Below are 21,493 nucleotides of genomic sequence, written 5' to 3'. Positions count from 1 at the left end.
CTAAAAGTTTGCAAACCACTGGAAAAGTGATTCTGGATCAATTCCGTCAGAGGGTGCGTGTGTGTCTTGTGGAGTCTTATGCATGCTTCCTTGGGAGTAAGCCTCATTAAAGTCAGTGGCTCTTCCTTCTGAGTAGCCATGGCCAGGACTGGCCTGCAGGTGTTTGATTCTTCTCTGGAGTCACTTCTGTGTGGTACCAAAGGGACTATTGCTGGCAAAGCTTTCCAGGGCCCAGAGAGCCCAGGTTCTCCCACGTTTCTTGCCCGGCGCTGAAAGCGTTAAGCGGGGTGGGGGCTGGGGAGGGGAGAGTGACGCTGCTTGCGTCTGGGAGCGCATCGCCTGCCCTCCCTCTGCAGACACATTGAGACACAAAAAGGAAGGAAGGGAGCGAGTGAGCGAGCCAAGCCTGGGGAGCATCATGACGGAGACCACCAAGACCCACGTTATCCTGCTGGCCTGCGGCAGCTTCAACCCCATCACCAAGGGCCACATCCAGATGTTCGGTGAGTGCCTCTCCCGGGCTGCGCTCTCCGTGCCGTTGAGCGAGCTGGCTCTGCTCCATCAGGGTGGGTGCCGGCTGGAGTGGGGCGCGTCGCCGCCTCCTTCCAGGGCCGCAGGAACGGAGCAGGGAAGGTCTTCCTCCTGGGCTGGGCTGGTGCAGAGCGAGAAGCGACGCCGGACTCCAAGCTGTTCTGCGCCGTGCCCTGTGTTGCCATCCCTGGGACGGGCGAGGGGAGGGGCAGCTGCTTCCATTGATCAAGACGAGGAAGGGCTTCATACATGGGAGGGGGGGGAGGGTATCTAGTAGTAGTGTCGGAGTAGGGTGGGAGGAACATGGGGCTCGAGCTCCCTAAGCTGTGCGAGAAGTGCTACACAGTACTGCTGGAGCCTCCTGAAGGAGGGTTTCAGAAGGATGGAGCAGCTCGGGCTGGGGGGGCGGTGGAAGGAGACTGCCTTGGGGAGGAGGATGGGCAGGGGGCTGGGCTAAAGAATGGATGGGAGGCTGTCTGGTAGCTAAGGGAGGGTGGTTGATGTCAGCAAAAGGGGAGGCGTTTATAGGGCTGTTGATATGGGATGCGATCCACTCTTCTCCTCGGGAGATGTCCGCCTTTGCTACGTAGCCACCTGTCACTGAATTAGGGATGGCTGATGAATGAAGAACCATGAGCACAACAGCTTCTGCCCCTCCCCCCTCGCCCACCTGATCGCTACTTTATTGGGAGTAACCCCTTTAGTGACTCCCCCTGCCCTGGAGCAAGTAAGACCCTTTCACTCATTTATGCAGAAACCCTTTTTGACCATCCTGTATGCACTCAGTAGGGAGTTTCAGTCACTCACTGTTCCTTGAAAGTCACGCCTCTGTGGGGCATGTGTTCATAAGCATATATTTGTTGTACATGTTATTTGTCATGCAAATAAATGTTAAAAGTACATTTAACATACTTGGTGCACACCTAAACTCCCCTCCAGCTGTAATGTGTGAATTGGCCCTTACTGCTTGTGTATACCTGGTTGTCTTAGGGCACAATCCTATGCATGTCTACTCAGAAGCAAGTCCTCTTGTGTTCAATGGGGCTTACTCTCAGGAAAGTGTAAGGATTGGACTGCAGCCTCAGTGTCTTTGACTCGATGGGGAGAGGTGAATCAAAGTATCTCTGTAGATCTGGTGTGAAATTAGAAGACAGTGCAAGGAGTTTGTGGTGCTTCTCTGGAATTTGGGGTCTCTCAGGCGGCTCAAGGCTACCTTAGGTCTTGCCAGTGGCTACCTTGAAATGGCAGCTAGTGCCATCAGGTTGTGGGCATGTCTAGACATGTTGATCATCTCAGCCCCGGCTGCTTCTGTTTCAGAACTTGCATTTAGTTTGCTAATTTCTTCATGCAGCTCTATGCTCATGTTTTTATATGCAGTTGGGTTAGCTCAAGTGGGATAAAGTAGCGTGCCTTCGCACTCTTATAAAGGCATTTTTAAAAAATGCACAACCTGTTGAATGTAATGCATACTAGTAAGCTTTAAGTACAGAACCTGGGGAGGAGGAATGGTATAGCTTCCTGTGTGAATGTAACCTTGCCCATTCATTTTGGCTGTCTGTGTGCGGAAGAGATTTTTAGTGACCGTTTCTATGCATAGGTAGGAAAGTTGAAGGCCTGTTAGCTGTCCACAACTCAAGTGCTGAAATCGCTTCATGGTTAAGAATAGGAAACGCTTGCCTCCTTTGTATTGCAGGGTGACCAGAGTGGCTGCTGTTTTGCTATTTTAAACTATGCTTGGTAATAGTAAATTTATGTTTGCATGCAGCAGCTCAGCACTTCAAGTTAAGCAGCTCATTGAGAAATCTGTGAGACTCCAAAAGAGAAAATTGTGACAGCAACTTATTTCTTTACTCCTGTAAACAAGAGGGATGCACAAGAGAGAGAATGTGGGTTAACTCACTGGCTTTCTCCCGTGTTTCTAAATGCAGTTCAACTGTCAGGCATTTCTAAATGCAGCTCAGCTGTCAGAAAAGCTGCCTGTGGGCTGGAATTTCATTGGAATCTTTAAATGCACCTGGAGGAAGAGATCCTCCATCAAATCACAGGAAGGGAAAAAACAGAAAATTGTAAATAATGTACAAGTGTAGCGTGTTGAAAATGGATTTCTGTTTTCCTTGGGAGACCATTCTGCTTTCTTCACAAGAGAAAATCTGGCCATATGTTTTCACTCATTCTATAATGCATAGGAGTTTCACCATGGATATGAACAAGATCACAACTTATGCTCAAAAGAAAGGATAACATTTAAAGGAGCTTCCACCAGAGCCACTGCTCAGGGGTAGAAGGATTTTGGTCTTGTATGACGTCTTATGTTAATACTGTTATGCAGATGAAATAAATCTGAATGAATGTAATAATACAGTTGCTGATTATACAATAGAGCATAATGAGAACCAGGAAGTCATTTTTCCCCTTGCCAGGTGCCTACAGATGCTCTTATTTGCATTTTATCTCATTTTTTTAACACAAATGCTTGCAAGGGTTTTCACATCTGCATGTGTATTCTTTAAATGCATATCCTACCATGGTGACATGCCAGGATCTGCATCCTTGGAAGTGAAGGAACATCTTGCCCATGTAGCCCTTTGATTTTCCATGTGTCAGCAAAGTGGGGAGAAAGCCCAAGCCTGATCTCCTCACAATGCAGTATGTGAAGAGGCCTACATTAGCCACTTTTTCATTTCTGTGAAGTCCTTAGAGCCCTCCCCCCCCCCACACACACAGGCTGTAGAATCTGTCTCTAAAAGTGATTCCAGTGAACAAAATTCATCCTTCTCAGCTTAGGCTTACCTTGCTATTAGTGAAGCGTTCGTGCCAGGGAATGTTTTCCAGGTATAGGCTGATTACCCCAATTGTGAACCTTGCCCTGATGCCACCCAGGGCCAGGACTGCAAAATGCTGCCCCCCCCCATGAAAAACCAGTTTTCCATGAAAACCGGAAATGTTTTTTGGCATTTTGGCCATGGGCAGCCTCCCAGGCCCTTAGAAGACTTTCTTAGGCCTTGAAAATGGGGCTTTAAAAAATTGTGGGTGGGGGAAGGGTCATGGTATTCCCCCCCCCCAGTGCTAGTGGGTTACCCTTTATCTGGAATTCTGAAAATCAGAATGCTCCAAAATCCAGAACTTTAAGTGCCACCATGACATAATATAATCCCAGGGACTGGCTGGCATGCATTCATAACACAACAAGACATCATGGTTTAATGTACAGGAACTGTGTTTTCTGCACAAAATTATTAAAAATATTGTATAGAAATTACCTTCAGGCTATGTATATAAGGTATATGTGAAGCATAAAGGAATTTCATGTTTAGATGTGGGTCTTATCCCCAAATATCTCGTTATGTTTATGCAGATGTTCCAAAATGCAGAAAAATCTGGAACACTTCCAGTCCCAAGCATTCCAGATAAGAGATATTCAACCTGTAATTCAGGGCTGTATAGGGTTTGACTTTAATGACCAGACTGTGCTAGAAATAGAGAGCTAATGTGACAGATTGGCTGAGCTGCAAACCAAGGATCTCATTGTTCAAATCTTGAGTATACTATCAATTCACTAGGTAGCCTTAGGGAAACCACTCTCTCAAAACCTCAGCCCTCCTTTCCCCCACATTGGCAATACTTGCCCAACCTGCAGAGTTGATTGCTGATATAATTCATGTGATACTTGTAACGCATGTGATGCATGATATAAATGCTAAATATTATTAAAATCTCAAGGCCAAACTTGATTCCTTGGGAATTGTTAGGTTTTTAAATATTATTAAAATCAAGGCATGCAGTTCCTATTTAGTTTTCCTGCTTGCTCTGCCCTTGTCTTGAGCCAATATTCCCTCCCTCTCCCACATGCACATTCTTTACTGGTTGTATGCATATTGCCCTTTCTTAGCCCAAGGTCTCTTTTTCTCTTGTCTTGCCAGTTTTTACTATTCTTTCCTTTCAAATTTAGAGACACTTAATTCTCTCCCAAGCTAGGGATTCCTTTTTAAGGGCACATAGTAAAGAAATGTTAATATTAAACTGGAATAAAATTCTATAAGCTGTGATATAGATGCAAGATAGCAGAAAGCATCTGATATTAAGAATTTTTGTTTTTAATTCCTTGGAGTTGGATTGCAGGTATTATTGTTCATAGTTGTATGATATTCTGTCAGGTGCCAGTAACATAAGTTTAAATTGGAGTTAATCTACCTATGATTTTCCAAATTGTTGTGAATCTGTGTGTGTGTGTGTGTGTGTGTGTGTGTGTGTGTGTGTGTGTGTGTGTGTGTGTGTGGAGAGAGAGAGAACGAACACGAACCTCAAGCCAGGAGCTTATAAATTGAAAATGTAAAAGACGGATGTCTTTATGGTTGACTGTCTTTGCTTTTGCTGAGGGGGAGAGTACAAAGAGTATATGTTCATTATGGATTTCAGAATTTCAATCTTCATGTAAATGTCTCTTCCTATCCTTTCCACCACACCTTTTGTTGTTTCGTCTACTGTCAATGTATACTGCAAGCTCTTTGGGGCAGGAACTGTACTGACTTATTTTGCTTCTGTTCCTCTATAAAGAACCATGAACTTGGATGCTTCTAGGTACTATATATAATACTAACATCACTACTACTAAAGGCCCAAATGCTTATTAATTTAATGAACTGAAATTGTGCCCGCAAAAGATCATGTCAACGATCTAGCTAAGTGCATGCCAGATATGAGGCATACTGTGAAATCCTATGGCTGTGCATACACCCATGTTAGGTGACTGCTAGACTTAAGTAGCTCTGAATACACATGTTACTTTTGAAATGTTGGTCCTGTCACAGTCCATCATTGTTGTCTTAAGATACTGAGAATAGCTCGATTTAATTTATGCTGCAACATTAAATATAAAAAAAGGAGAGGTAAGCATGTGGATGGGCTACACTGATCAGAAAATATAAAGACTGGCCCATTTCACAAGTGGAACTGAACTTTGAGAGGAGAAACAAAGCCTTCATTTGAATACGAACCAAGCAATACTGTAACTAGCTATCTCTAAACCTGGGACAGACTTCCAATTTTACACACACTTCTAAGCACTTTAAGGGCACTGTTGATGCTCAAAGCTGTTGTACAATAAACTATTGTCATAGGTTTTTTTTTTCTCCTGCGAGCAGTACTCAGTGGCTGAATATACTTTACAGTATTATGTTTTACTGCAGTCACTGAGCCAATGAGAAGCTGCAGTTGGTACCAGTCTACCTAGTCTGCTGCCCTGACTAAGCCTCTGGGCAAGAGAACATTAACACAATGAACATTATTTTAATTAGTGTATTACCTTATCTTTGCTCACCTGCCCAAGTTGTATCCACACAACTACAATCACTCTAGTTACACAACTGAAGTAAAAAAGACATAAAATAGATTATTTCTAACTCTGGAAAAACTGGACCTAAACATTTTACAATGCCTTCTGAGCACTAAATGAATTCGACAGTATTTTGTAATACTTGCCTAATATTTGCTGAAGAGGCTTTGACTGTAAGAGGCTCATCCAAAGCATCTTTTGAAGACATAACAATTACCATGGACAGCGAAGTACAAACTCTTGACAACGTTAAGAGAATACACTGTGCTCAGCTGGCTCTTCAGACAAAACAGCGCCAATGTGCCAGATGACAAACGCAAATGCTTTGGGTTTTAAAAACGTTATTGGTTTCCCCTCCCTTGGCTTCCCCTGTGCCACAGCAACCTGCTACTGAAAAAGAAATTCATGTTAATTTCACTTGAAACATTTATTTATTTACAGATTTTTACCCTACTTTATCTCCCTAACAGGCATTCAAAGCAGCTTACAAAAATCATAAAAATGTAAGTATTATAGAAATATAGAATACTATATAAAATAAACTTAAGATCTCCTAAGGCCAGTAAACCAAAAATTTAATTAAAAGTGAAGAGCAAGAGAAAGCAGAAAACAAGCAGCAAAAAAATAAAAAATAAAAAAAAAATGCAGGTCCATAAAGCTAATTGGCATAAAAACCCAAAATATTCATATTAAACAGCCTGAAATAAGGTTTAGTGTAAAAACAAATGTCTTTAGGTCCTGCTGGAAAACCTCTAAGGAGGGAGCAGTCTGTAAACTGAAAGGGAGGGAATTCCACAGAAATAGAACTGCTCTACCATTGTGCTGAATATTTTAAGTGGGGAAAAGTAATTCAGATGTCTACCATTCTGTAGAATCCTCTTGTTAGCAGAAAAAGTTTCTGAAATGCTGTAAAACCATGATATTGAGGACATGTGCACACATTGTTACCATATACTTGGGACTGATTCACACATCCATGTTCCTCACTTGAGTTTTGACAGGTGCATTTACAGCAATCTGAGTGAATTGGTCTGTAAAAGGGCACTGTACTCAAGGTGACATCATAGAAAGAACACTGTGTTACTTGATGGTTCATTCATGTGTGTTAGTCACCTCTTGATGAGGGAGGCATCAAATGATGAACATGCATTTGTGAGCCAGCCCTTGGGGACTGGTTGCTAGATGTGGCAATGTACTTGCTCAACTAATGAACTGTTCCTCTTGCTGAAGTCTCCTGTGCTATTGGCATGTTTATTTGAGGGTGTTACATTGGCTATTATGACTTGAACTTTTTAATTTGTTGTATGATGCAGATTTGAGTATGCACAAAGGCATACTTTGGCCTAAAGATGGGGTATAAATCAAATATGAAGCAGCCAGGCTGTTGGTTCCTTTATCGTAGTATTCTTAAATTGAACCAACAGTGGTTTTCTAAAGTCTTTGCCAGCATTCCTACTGGAGGTCCCAGGATTGAACTCATGATCTTATGTACAGGGCATCTGTTGCGGCAAAGCAGGCCCCTCTGCAAAGAAGTCCTGAGTTAGGATCTTGTTGAAAAGTATAGTGCTTAACCAAATGTGCTTGACCCAAACACTCTTTGGGTGTTTGTCTGGTATGGCTCAGTTGCACACATGGGTAATGACTGAGGTTTATAGTCAATGGGTGATACACAAACATGTGTGAATCAGATTCGGAATGCTGAGCCTGAATTTTTTTCTCCTCAGCAAATTCTGTGTAAGAACTAGTCTTGTCTGAGGGTGCCTTATTTTCTTCTCATACCCTTCCCAATTCTTCCCTGTGTGGATAGCTTCATAATGCTTTATCTGCAATCAGTAGGAGAAAAAGCAATGCAACACCTGCAGCTAATTAAAAGTATCACTGATGGATTAGTCTCTTTGTTTCACCCATTGTTGATTGCCAGGTTAAGTCCATTTTGTTAGGATAAGGTATTGGGAGAGATTAGAAACGTTCAATCAAAGAGTAGGGCAGTCAAGGGAATGGAGGTAGGGCATCAGTTAGGCTTAGTACAGTATTACAAATTGTGGCTACTGTTGAAAACGTTTTGGTATCTCCTTGCCCTCTCCTGATAATGTTCAGAAATGCAAAACATATAACATGCAGTGGCATAGCTAGCGAGGGGCGGGGCGTGGTCCACCCCAGGTACCAGTCTTGGAGGGGGTGACACTTCAAATTACCCAACACCGCAGAGGTTATGAGTAACCCATCATGCTATATACTGTTGGATGTGGAATGTCCAGCTGAATGCATTGCAAAAGCCCGGAGGAAATTATCTCCTTTCCATCAAAAGTTATAGCCAAAAAACCGGAAACAAAAAAATGCATGGAGCCCTATGGAAAGTGAAACCAAGCCATATCACACATTTACTCGTGAATAGGCAAACGTGCCTTAGTCCATCGGAAAGGCTGAGAGGAATCCAGAATGGTTCCTATCCAATGAAAGTTGCCCCCCCTCCCGGAAAAACACCCAAGAAGGAAGTTCCTCCCTCCAAGCAGGTGAATGTATTCAGCCCTATGGAAAGCGAAAGTAAGCTACAAGGTTGTGTTTACTCACGAGTAAGCAAATGTGCCTTGGCTGCTGGTCAAGTCAGGCAAAGGGAAATACAAGGCTGGCTGCATGGTCCCAATCTGATGAAAGTGGAGCTCAGCAACTGCTGCAGAAGGCAGCACCCCCTAAAGAATAAAACAGGCTTGAGCTGGTAAGGTGGGCACTGGGGAGGGCTGAAAATCTCATTGATTTATTTGTGGGGGGAGGTGTTATAGCAGGCAGGCTACAGAGACAATGCACTTGGTGGAGCAGAGCTGGCTTACCATTATTTATTTGTTTTTCTTTAATTTAATTATTTTAATTTGCTTGATGATGTCAGTTCCAGCCAGGACATCATTTCTGGTGGGTCCTGGACAGATTGTCATTCTAAAAAGTGGGTCTCAGTGTTAAAAGTTTTGAGAACCAGTGCCTTAACTCAAAACAGGTCAATTAGACATTCTTGGTGTGTGTGTGTGTGTGTGTGTGTGTGTGTGTGTGTGTGTGTGAAATCCTAGTGGACCAAAATTCTGGAAATCATGGCTTTTAGGAATAATACCATGTTATATACCATTTATATGTTACCATATATATTATGGTATATTATAATATGGTATATTATATTACCATGTTATATACCATTTGATGCCAAATTTCATCCGTTGCTTATGGGGAAATATTCAGTGTATTTATTTTCTGGCCATTATTATTATTAATTTCATGCCATGACTATTACTATGTCTCAGTCTCACCTACCTCACAGAGTTGTTGTGAGGACAAATAACGGGAGGAACTATGTACACCACCCTGAGCTGCTTAGAGGAAGGGTGGTATAAAAATGTGAATTAATAAATAACAAATAAATAATAATTATTATTAATTTGCGGGCCCTGGGTGTCAGATGACCTTGCTACACCTCTGATAACATGACATAATCATGTTGAGAGTTTCCTGTTCTGCAAGCAACTTCTGGAAAACTTTTCAGTGTAATGATACAGTAAATCACATGGGTTGCTTTTCTAAGTGTAATTGCCAGAGGTGTTTGAAAACGGTGTTTTTATTTTACTCACCCCATTGTGATCCAAACACTTCTAGTAATTGGGAAGGAAATGGGGCTGCTGCTTTCTGCCTCATTTGTACGTTAGTTGCAACATGTAGTTCCAACTTAAGGAAAAAAAGGGCCTAAGTGGGTTTTCTCAAGCGCTTTGTTTTATGAACGTTGTCCTGAGTTTGAAACATCTTAAGATAGAAGGGAAGGAGAATGCAGCTCTGTTCACAGATTTAGATCTGGGAGCATTGCTTTCAAATATCACCCTCTGTAGAAGGTAATTGGCAATCTCCTTTTGGTTTCTATTTGCTATCTGTAAATTGAACTTGCTGTTGTCAGTTTCAGCTGGCTGGTACCTTCTGTTTCTGTTCAGGACTGTGTACTGGAGTTCTTCTCCTTGAAACAGCAACTAAGATGGGAGAACAGTGGCGTCACTAGGATTCGTGTCACCTGGTGCGGGAGGCCTGCGTGTCACCAAATGCAGTGGGCGGGGCAACACCCCAGGTGGTGGGCATGGTGATGTACCATCGCCCCGCCCCCACCAGCTTTTTGGCTTTACCTTTTGTTAGAACACAGATACTTCAATGTGGTTTGTTTCATTGCATTCTGCATGACATTACGCATTGATTGATATATATAACATGATGGTATTATTCCTCCAAATTCTGATTTTAGTGATTTTTTGAAGCAGCTCCATCAAATCAGGACCATTCTGGTGTCCTCACATTCCCCTTTGCCTGGCCTGACCACCAGCCAAGGCACGGTTGCCTACTCACGAGTAAACACAACTGTGAGGCTGCTTTGCTTTCCATAGGGCTCAACAGACTGGGAGGCAGGGTCCTCCTTCTCCAGTGTTTTTGGGGGCTGCACTCATTGGATGACGACCATTCTGATGTCCTTGGAGTCCTCCCTGCGTGCCCTTTCCAAAGGACTAAGGCAAGTCTGCCTACTTGTGAGTAAACACGGCCACGTGGCTTCGTTTTGGGCTCAATAGACTCAGGAGGGACCTCCTTCTTAGGTGTTTTTTGGGGGGCTGCATTCATTGGATTGGTGTTGTTGGAATCCTCTCAGCCTGCCCTTTCCGATGAACTATGGCACGTATGCCTACTCATGAGTAAATGCGTGATATGGCTCACTTTCACGTTCCATAGGGATCCATTCATTTTTTCTTTCTGGTTTTTTGGCCATAACTTTTGAATGAAAGGAGCGATTTCAATTCTGTTTTTTGCGTTGCACTCCACTGGACATTCCACATCCAATGGCATATGGCATGATGGGGCAGCTCCTGAAGCCGCGATGTTAGTACGTCACGCCCCCAGGATGTGTCACTCCCCCCTGGCGCGACACCTGGTGCGGCCCACACCCCCTGCTGCCCCTTAGCGATGCTGCTGTGGGAGAAGACTGCACCAAAGGAGGGAACAAAAAAGTAAAAGCACTGGCGTACCTAGAGGGGGGCAAACAGGGCAAATGCCCCGAACACTGACCCTTCAGGGGTGCTGCCTCAAGCCTCCCCCCGCTGCCTGCCCGCCAGCTATTTTCTTTAAAGGGAGAGAAGCAGGCAGCTCTGCTAGCTACTCTCCCTTTAAGAAAAGCTCCAAATGCCCCAAACCCAAACTCCCCAAACTGTTCCAACAGAGAAGTCCGTGCGGCTTACAAGAGGCGCGGAAGGCTCCACTGGGGCCTCAGCTGCCTCCTTCGTTTCCCCTTTCTTCCAAAGGTACACCACTGACCAAAAGTACTATTTAGTAATACTGGCTGGTGTATATACTGTAAGTCCAGTCAGCAAGCAGTCTTGTCAAGGAGTCATTTGGTGTGGGTGAGTGGGATGGGACTCGTTCTCTCCCTCCCAAGTAGCCTACTGCCAAGTCCCACTATTGCAGGTGCTGCTCAAACACTTTTTCCTTTTGGGACAATTGCAAGATCAGCTGACATCCCTCATAGAGCTGCATTTTGTCTAGTTACCTCTTATTGCTGACCACGAATGCAAAAACAAACTGTTGGGGACACTTTCAGTAGTTTCTTTCTGGTAAATGATCTAGATCCATATGCTTGAAAAGTATTTTGAGTCTCCCAGGAAAACAGAAATGCCTTGCCCTGAAGATGTTATTTTTTTACTTGCCATTTCCTACTTAATTGCTACAGTGTAAGTGCTGTAATGAAATCTGAGCCCCAAGCCCAGTTGTTTTCAGAACTATATAGGTTTTTTGTTTTGTTTTGCAATGTAAGGCCAGAGGAGATTGTTCATAGAGTGCACACTGACTTGTCCACAAAGCTGCACATTGCACAGCCACATTGTGGCATATTCTCATGTCATTCGTGATTCACTTTGAGCACCAGCCAGATCTGTTGGGCCTCATGTCACCCTGTATGAACCAAGTTTGTGCTCTAGATCAGGGGTGTCCAAAGTTTTTGGCAGGAGGGCCACATTGTCTCTCTGACACTGTGTCGGGGGCCGAGGGAAAAAAAGAATTCATTTACATTTAAAATTTGAATAAATTTACATACGTTTACATAAATGAATATATTAAAGATGAACTTATATGAATGAATGATGGTCTTGCAATAGCTCAAGGCCTATAAAAGGCCTTGCACAAAGCAAGGCTGGCCTTCCTTTGCTGCCGCTACTGCATCACAGATGTGAAACAGCAAGCAGTGGAGGGAGCCCTCATCCCACAGCTCACGCGAGAGGTCAAACAGTTGCCCTCACGCTTAGAGCAGTTGCATTGGGCCAGTGTGGGCTACAACAAATCACTGGAGGGCCAGTAGCTCATTGGAGACTGGGAGCTCCTTGAGGGCCGCATTGAGAGGCCTTGAGGGCCGCAAGTGGCCCCAGGGCCGGGGTTTGGGCACCCCTGCTCTAGATTGAGGAAAAAACAAAACTCTTCTGGATTTGTATTGCTGAAAAGATCTACAGTGGTGATCAAAACTGTATTTTTTTAATGAAAGATTACCACTATAGCAGATTTCTCAATGAGAAATTCACTAAGGGCGCAGTCCTAACTCCTTATATCAGCACTGACATAAGGGCAATGAAACTCTGAGGTAAGGGAACAAGTCTTCCCTTACTTTGAGGAGGCCTCCGTGAGTGACACCCAACTGCAGGATGCCGCACACGCCCCACTGGCACCACTATGCCAGTGCTGGAAAGCAGTGACATAAAGGGTTAGGATTGTGCCCTAAGATTCTTAGAAATCCCTAGTTTTACTGTAACACAGTTTATAAACCACTAAGTTCACCATTTCTTCTTGACAAAGCTCTAGTGACAAAGTTCCCCCCTTATTTTTTTTAAACTTTACAGCAAACAGTACGTACAGGGAAAAATGTACGTTAGCACCCCTGATATGTAGACTGTACTTCTTGGGGTGCAATCCAGAGGCATCCATGGGACTGGCACCCAGGAGGGTCGCAAGTGAACTGTAAAGCACATTTTACAGTGCCTCCTAGGGAGTAAGCTGCATTGGCATACGGAAGTGTGCCAGCACATGGAGGCTGAATCCAGCCTCCATGGCAGTTTACTCTGTGTGCCTTGTGTTGGCTCAGCTGAGCCAACGCAAGGCTCTGGGGTGGGCGGAAGGGAGATGTTCCTGGGTGAGGAGGGGGTGGGCAGTGGGCAGCCCTGGGGGCTGGCGGATGGGGAGCAGGAGGCAAGGCTGGGATCCGGCATAACTGCTGGATTCCAACCCCCTTCCCAGGGAGATCAGAGTGGCTTCAAGCTGCTCCCCTCTCCTTGGACTTGTGCTACCTCAGGAGGTGGCGCAAGTCTGAGGAGACCAACAGGGGCCAGCATGCTTTACCTGGAGGTAAGGGGAAAAGTTTCCCCTTGCCTCTGGCTGAGCTGCTCTGGGCCCCTATTCTGTGCTGGATACAGCACAAGCCTATTGGGTAGGGTCGAACTGTGCCCTTAATCTTCTTTCCTTACCCCAATCATAACAGTAGTCTTTCTTCCTTCCTTTGCTCTGTGAGATGCAGGTCCAGCTGGCATCTATTAACCTGTGCATACAACATATTCTGTTTTACTTTTATTTTATATGCCAGATGAACATCATGTATGGTTTAAAAGCTTGCAGTATTTTAAATGAGTTGGTCAGTCAGTAAAATAAACCATTTCCCCAATTCTGTGACCCTGGTCTGTCAGGCCTGCACTGGGCAAGAAAATGGCCAAGAAACATTCTAAGTGTCTTACCTCAATCATCACCTGTCAGTCTCTAGATCAGCAATTTTCAACCTTTTTCATCTCATGGCACACTGACAAGGCATCAAAATTGTCAAGGCACACCATCAGATTTTTGACAATTGACAAGGCACACCATGCTGCCAGTGGGGGGCTCACATCCCCACTGACCCTACTAATAGTAGGTAGTAGAATCCCCCAAATTCTTGTGGCACACCTGTGGACCACTCATGGCACACCAGTGTGCCACGGCACAGTGCTTGAAAATGGCTGCTCTAGATAAGTGATTTTCAGCCGTGGTGCTCCAGCATGTTGGTGTGCTGTGAGTGGTCCACAGATGTGCCTTGGGAGTTTCAAGTCCAACCTAGCTGAAATTCACCAATCATTGCCAGCCACCTGGCTCCCTATTTACATAGATTACCAGCACAAGCTACTTCCCTGTGCCAAAAGTTTGTTTCGCTTCTATATGGGACATGCTCTGTGTGGTTTTTTTTTTAAAGGAAAAGTCACAGGTGGCTTCTTTGCCTCACCATGTTATTGCCATCCCAAGTAGAACTCCATGTGGCTCAGCAGTGTCAAGCTTCCCGTCCAAACAGAGAGAGGCAGGGCTATTTAAAGTACACCAATCAAAGTCGGGGAATGCATGAGTGACAGCCAAACAGAACAATCAGAAACCCAGACGAGGCATAGTTGTGACTTTTTGGAAGCAGTTAGTTACATTGGGAGGCTGGATAAAAATCTCGTACAGGAGATTTAATTCTACAGCTTGCCACTTCTGAGTAAATACATTGAAAAGTATTTTCAATATTGACAAGTATTTTCTGTCACTTTATGTATCTTCTTTGGTCTAGGTGAGAGATTAGTTTGTGTTAAGTGTGTGTGAGTAAGCAGAATTAAGTGCTGCAGAAGAAGATGAGCTGTCAGAAATGATAAGAGAACTGAAACACTCATCAACACATTGATTAAAATTTCAGTTATTTTACTTTAAACATAAACTTAATACTTGTTTTTAAAATGATAAAATATATCCGTAACTGATGGTGTGCCTTGACAATCTTAGCACCTTGTCAGTGTGCTGTGAGATGAAAACTATTGAGAATTGCTGGTCTAGATTTTGTTCTAGGTTTTTTTTTTATTCATAGAAAGGGTTACATATACATCAATCAAAATCCATTTATCTTCAGGCAGATATATGTAAATTCTTGCCCTTCATGTTGGTGAAAATTTTATCTCTGGCCTAGGAAGTGGATGATTCCTTTGGCACCTTGAAATCATAGATGATGGCAGGGTTGGCCCAAGACCTCCTAATGCACCATGTCAAATGCTGTCCCTCCTTATTTGAGAATATGCCAACCTCAGCTCTTCCCATTCACCAGTGTTCCAGCCCAGCACTCCCCTCCCCTCCACATTTCCTCTTCTTCTCTGTCTCCTTCTTAGTTTTCCAGTTCAGAGAATGGAAGGAGAAGGAGGAGGAGCAGTGGAGGCAAGTAGATTGATAAAGATGAGTTGGGACAGACAGAAGAAAATATTTCTTTACCCAGCATGTAATTAGTCTGTGAACTCTTTGCCACAGGAAGTAGTGATGGCATCATGCCTGGATGCCTTTAAGAGGGGATTGGACACATTTCTGGAGGAAACATTCATTATGGGTTACAAGTCATAGTAGATATGTGCAAGCTCTTGGTTTTAGAGGCAGGCTGCCTCTGATTGCCAGATGCAGGCGAGGGTACCAGGGCACAGGTTGTGTCTGTTGTTGTGTGTGCTCCCTGGGACATTTGGGGGGCCACTGTGAGATACAGGAAGCTGGACTAGATGGACCTTTGGCCTGATCCAGCAGGGTTCGTCTTATGTTCTTATGATGGGTGTCCCCTACTGATCTGCTGCCTGAGGTGACTGTCTCAGTTGGCCTTTTAGATGGAGCAGATCAGGGTGATGGAATTTCTTAATTCAGACTTGCAAGTAAAACTTAACTAGCCTCAAAGTTACTAGCCTGCTTGTCCATATGTACCCAATTTAGTTATATGCTGCCTAAGAGAAAGTAGCCCACTTCTTGAAAAACTTCTCTGGCTAGTTGCCCAGAGACAAATCTTTTAAGAACATAAGAACAGCCCCACTGGATCAGACCATGGCCCATCTAGTCCAGCTTCCTGTATCTCACAGCAGCCCACCAAATGCCCCAGGGAGCACACCAGATAACAAGAGACCTCATCCTGGTGCCCTCCCTTGCATCTGACATAGCCCATTTCTAAAATCAGGAGGTTGCACATACACATCATGGCTTGTAACCCGTAATGGATTTTTCCTCCAGAAACTTGTCCAATCCCCTTTTAAAGGCGCCCAGGCCAGGTACCATCACCACATCATGTGGCAAGGAGTTCCACAGACCAACCACACACTTTTGTTGTCACAAGCATCCATCACAAGCATGTCACAAGCATCCATCAGACTGGAAGCTATGTATCAGCCTGGGTGTGTTTCATAAGAACATAAGAAGAGCCCCGCTGGATCAGGCCAAAGGCCCATCTAGGGCAGCTTCCTGTATCTCACAGTGGCCCACCAAATGCTTCAGGGAGCACACAAGACAACAGACACAATGCCAGTGTTTCATGCCAGGGGTTATTGCATCTTGATTGCTACACATTAACTGTAGAATATCACAGTCAGTCTCTTAAGATATGTTGGCCAGAGGTTCAGTTTAAAAACTACTGAATGAGTCTGAACTTTGCAACCTGAAAATCCTAATTCTGCAAGTGAATTTGGCTGCAATCTTAAACACAGAGTAAGCCACACTGAACTGAATTGGTCTTACTTCTGAATAGACATAGTATTGAGCTGTATGACTGCAAACCACTACATGCCTATCAGGAACCACTAATAAACAGCCAGTTTGCAGTAATGGTGAGGAATGCTTAACTCTTTCTCTCTCTCCCCCCCCCCCAATGCTCCTTTTGTTCAAAAAATGTAATTGAGACTTGCATTGCTTTTGTCCTTGGATAAAAGGTAAAAGGATACTCCCAATCACTGTGGTTGGAAATGGAGGCTTATCAAATTATAACATTCTCCTTGGTCATCTTGTTTTTCTAAACTAAACTTTAGGAGGATTCAAGAGCTATATGCACATGCAGTAGTTGCTATAACCAGAATTCGAATAGTAATGATTCAGGGAGCCCCCATAAAATAAGTGGAGGATGATGTCAATGCATTTATGCCACTGTAAGGCTTGCTTTTTTTTCTGACATGTTTCATTTCTCCCCCACATCCCAAACCTTTATATCATCTTTATGAGCTGCAATGAGGGGATTGGAGCCTCTGTCGATAACTACAGCCTCTAAAATATATAATCGCTGTTAAATATTTAGCAGTTTTGCACGCCATGAGATGTTGAATTGTCTCAGATGATGGTATTATTTTTTTAAACCAACTCATATTTCTGATTCACTTTCATACAAAAATAACCATTGGCAGCTGTGGGGATTTTTTGTGTGAGGAGGAAGCTTTAAAATCTTTAAAGAGAAAATATCTTGCGTACAAGTAGAGCATTCCATGTGTGAATGCTTTCCCTGCCAAAAAAAAAAGGGACAGATCCTTTCAGATTAGATGGACTCCTTCTTTACATGTTGGTTTCTTAAGGGTTTTACATTTAATTCAGCTATGCCACCCCCACCATGGACATCTGCAGGCTTCAATGGTACAGCCCAGGGAGAACTTTGCAATGTAATTCTGTTGCTTGTTCAAAGTGACCCTCGCTGCAGAACTCTGACAATATATTCTGCAGTGTGTCAAACTGATAGTGATTTTATACTGTAGTCTAAAATGCTGCTACAAACAGGGGTGCATGTCTTCTTCAGTGGTGTTCAGTGGACCTGACTTGGCTTGTATAGACTTGTGTTGGCTGTTACTGCTGCCGATTCCCTCCACCTCCTGCTAAGCCTTCCAGATGGTCTTGGGCTCCCTACCTGGTTTACTGTTCAATGGTGGAGAATGGCAGCAGCAGGATTTGTGTAATAATGCAGGGGAAAGAAGAGGACAGCTACCACTGTTTCCCACTGCCACCTAATAAACCAGCCAGGCCTCATAGCCCAGTGAGGGGCTAACTAGAAGGCAGCAGGAGCCCATCATCCTCTTTCTTTCCCTGCTTCTCCTGCTTCTTTTAACAAGCTTTCCTTGGCTCCTTTCCTTGGCTCCCGGGCCCCCTTTTTGGCCCGGGTACAAATTACCCCCTTTACCCTTCTCTCCTAGGCCCTGCCTTGGACTCCAGTAATGCCTATAGTTGAGAGGCTTGGCTTCTTCCAGCGGAATGATGGAGGAACCTTGTCTGAAGGATTCATTGTGACTGGTACTTTTGATGCACATTCTGTGTATGGTCAAGCACCTACTTGAACATAAAGTGAAATGAAGCTGAACAGCTGCGTGGGGGGGGGTATCTCTGCTGGGTTCAGAAAGGCAAAACTGTGCAGAATGCAGTTTGAACAAGTCAGCACCTCTGACATCCAGGTGTACATAATCTGAGCAATGACCTCCACTGTGGAAGGGTGCTTACTTGGTTTAACTGAGATATAGTACAGCTTTCTCTTAAAGAACAAGGTTAGGGAAACCCAGTCTGCTGTTGAATGTGACTGTGTATGCCTTTGGCTGGCTCACTGTGACATCATGGGACTACTCTTCCCCTTTCTCTGAAATATTTTTGTCACCTTAAAACAGGGGTGTCCAAAGTTTTTGGCAGGAGGACCACATCATCTCTCTGACACTGTGTTGGGGGCTGGGGGGAAAAAGAATTAATTTACATTTGAAATTTGAATAAATCTACATAAGTTTATATAAATGAATATAATAAAGATGAACTTATATGAATGAATGAAGGTCTTGCAATAGCTCAAGGCCTATAAAAGCCCTTGCACATACCAAGGCTGGCCTTTCCTTTGCTGCCGCTACTGCATCGTAGACGTGAAACAGCAAGCAGTGGAGTGAGCCCTCATCCCACAGCTTACGTGAGAGGTCAAACAGTCGCCCTCACACTGAGAGCAGTTATGTCAGGCCAGTGTGGGCTCCAGCAAGTCTCTGGAGGGCCAGAGGCTCATTGGAGACTGGGGGCTCCCTGAGGGCTGCATTGGGAGTCCTTGAGGGTCACAAGTGGCCCCAGGGCCGGGGTTTGGGCACTCCTAATCTGATATTTTTGGTTATGCAGTTCCCCAAGATGCACTGTCAATGCTTCCTTAAAGTGCTTTAGTGTTTTTTTTAATAGCTAAAGCAACTTGGAATAAAGGCACTAAAAGTAGGATTGAATTCAAATGTAAAAAATAAATTTCAGAGCATTTTTTTTGTATGTCACCATGACAGACAAGGTGAATTAGAACAGTAAGACAAGAATCCTCTGCTAGGATTTCAACTAGGGGGTGAAAAGAAATTATACTGTCATAATTTTAAAACCACAGGATTGGCTGAGACGCAAGCCAGAGCCTCTTGGGGGACAAAACAGCATAATTCTGCTCTACTTCAGTCTCACCCATGGTCTTTTAATGCTAAAATAGAATAAGCTGCCTGAAGGGTGTTTGATAGTTCTTGTGTGTGGGTATGTGTTTATTGGTCTTGTTTAATGGAAGCAACGTAATCCAGATAGTAGGCAGAGATCTGGAACTCAGAGGTAGGCAGGAACACTTGTGTACCTTTCTCTTCTCTCTCTTCCACTGGAATTGCTTCCCTTTAATTCAGGGTGGGTGGAGAGCATAGAGCAGCATTTCTGTAGGCCTTTGTATCTCAGAGGTGTTGTCAGTTCCTGTAAAACTTAAAAAAAAATCTTTCATGCACTGGTCATCTCTCACTCTGACTACTGCAAGATTCTCTCCTGATTTTCTCACTTCCAGCCTCAGTCCTCTCCTCTGTCCAGATTTCTGCCACACACACACACACACACAACTGATTGGTACAGGTATTTGTTTTGTGTTTTTAACAAAAACACTATATTTTGGTGTATAAAGTATTTTCCAGAAATTAAAATAGATTACTTTTCCAGTTAGAGATAATACAGTGGCTGCATCTGCTGACACTATATCTCTTACCTAGTATGATTTCAAAGCATTTAAAATTAATATAAATGAGACTATGGAATGCGAACTTAGAATAAAAACACATAACCCCTTTCTGCCCTTTTCATCTTTTTCAAATCATGAAATCGGTGAGAAAATAAAAACCATTTTCCAACACCTCTATTTATTGGTCATCATACAGGACATGTCACAGCCTTCCCAGACCCAGCTTAAGCCCACTTACCACCTTCAGCCAAGCATACCTGCAGTCCCCCACAGCTTGTGTTGCTCACCATTTTAACTGCTTCATCTCCACCTGCCTCCCCTGCATTTTCCCCACCACCTTCATTAGAATTTTTTCATCCCTGCATCTCTCCCACACCCCCTCAACCTTATTTCCTCCACCAACATCTCCTTTTCCCTACTGCCATTTCAACAGGGTAGGATAGTGTGAAGGAAAGGGGGTAGAGGGCTTGTTCTCTGCTTCACTCTTCTGGCTGGTAGGACTGGTGTTATGGAGAAATTGGTAGTCTTCCTGCTACCACCCCCAAGACTAGGGAACCAAGACAGAAAGAAGGTGCCTTGGAAATGCCAATCCCAGGTTAACCAAGAGCTCCTAAATTTGTGAGATCCCCACCCCACACCCAAACAGTAGTGGAACGAAAGCAATCTGAGAGGGCAATGGGTAAGTAAAACAGTAACTCAGAAATTTATTAGAAGGCTGAGCAAGGCAAAAAGAGGGATCAAAGCAAGACACATAGTCAAAAGCAAACAGGACTGACAAGGGGGGAGGAGAGTTAGCAAGGAGATCAAAATGCAAGCAGCAAAATAAAATTTCCCTAATGTGCCTGACCAAATATTGTTTATTCTACTCACTCTTTCACGGTTCAGATCTTTACACTCAAGTTGCAGCAAGGTTAAAACGTTGCAGCATGTTGCCTCTTTTGTTAAAACACAGAAGCTGCTCTCCAGCAATAGCCAGGCAACACACCTAAGCATGCTGCTATGTGACATTTTATAAAGAGAGCCTACGGCAGCTGATGTCATGGGCTTATTTAATTGGATAGTTTATGATTACCTGGCATCCCTACCTGCTACTTGACCTGGTCAGATGGACTTGGATGCCCAATCAGATATTGTATGCCAATCCCAGCAAGAGGACTGGTCTGACTGTTGCCTCAGAATGCCAGGTGCAAGGGAGGGCACCAGCATGAAGGTCTCTTGTAGTCTTGTGTCCTGCCCTGGCCAAGATGTCTTCCTGGATTCTGGGTATAACCAGGCCCCATTTGCAGTCTGGCTCTAATATAAATCTCTACTATGGACTCTCATTTGAACTGGATCAAGCATAAATTCCCAATTCTTTCATTCAAAACCCTCCTTGGTCTTGATCCCCTTCTCTGTCTACCCTGCTGTCTTGGTGTATTTTGGCATCTGACATTTACTTCTTCAGTGGTGCTGTCCTCTGCCACCCTAAGGTCTCCTGCTCCCTTAAATACCTCCCCCCCTTTTCCCCATGCTCTTTATGCAATGTTGGCATTGGGATCTCGTATGGCATCTTCCATTCTCCTGATAGCACCCTGGGCACTGACACCAGTGCCTAGGGGTTGGCCCAGCCACATGGGCCTTTACCTAGTGTCTACTTGGCTGGCCCCTGGCACCACCCCTGTCTTTATGCTTGAAACTCTTGCCAAAATACCCCCAACTCTTCCCCCCAATTCAGATTTATGTTCTCTAAACCCACATCTTCTGGGACATCAGGGCCTTAACCTCTTCAACTGCATCCCATAACAAACCCCTTTCCAAATATCAGCACTACATTTTTGTGTATTCTTATGTTGCTAAGATCT

The 21,493-nt window shown here is 44.1% G+C and overlaps 1 protein-coding gene across 1 annotated transcript in view; it reads left to right on the top strand.

Moving 5' to 3' along the window:
• The first annotated feature begins 418 nt into the window (after positions 1–418).
• The window catches only part of NMNAT2 (nicotinamide nucleotide adenylyltransferase 2), an 84,923-nt gene continuing 63,848 nt past the window's right edge, over positions 419–21,493 (top strand). Inside the window, exon 1 of the mRNA XM_066626048.1 lies at positions 419–503. Within this exon, the coding sequence (XP_066482145.1) occupies positions 419–503 (85 nt within the window). The remainder of the gene's footprint in view (positions 504–21,493) is intronic.

Source organism: Tiliqua scincoides, chromosome 4 (genome assembly GCF_035046505.1).
Source record: "Tiliqua scincoides isolate rTilSci1 chromosome 4, rTilSci1.hap2, whole genome shotgun sequence".
NCBI classification, from domain to species: domain Eukaryota; kingdom Metazoa; phylum Chordata; class Lepidosauria; order Squamata; family Scincidae; genus Tiliqua; species Tiliqua scincoides.
This window is presented reverse-complemented; position numbering and strand designations above follow the sequence as displayed.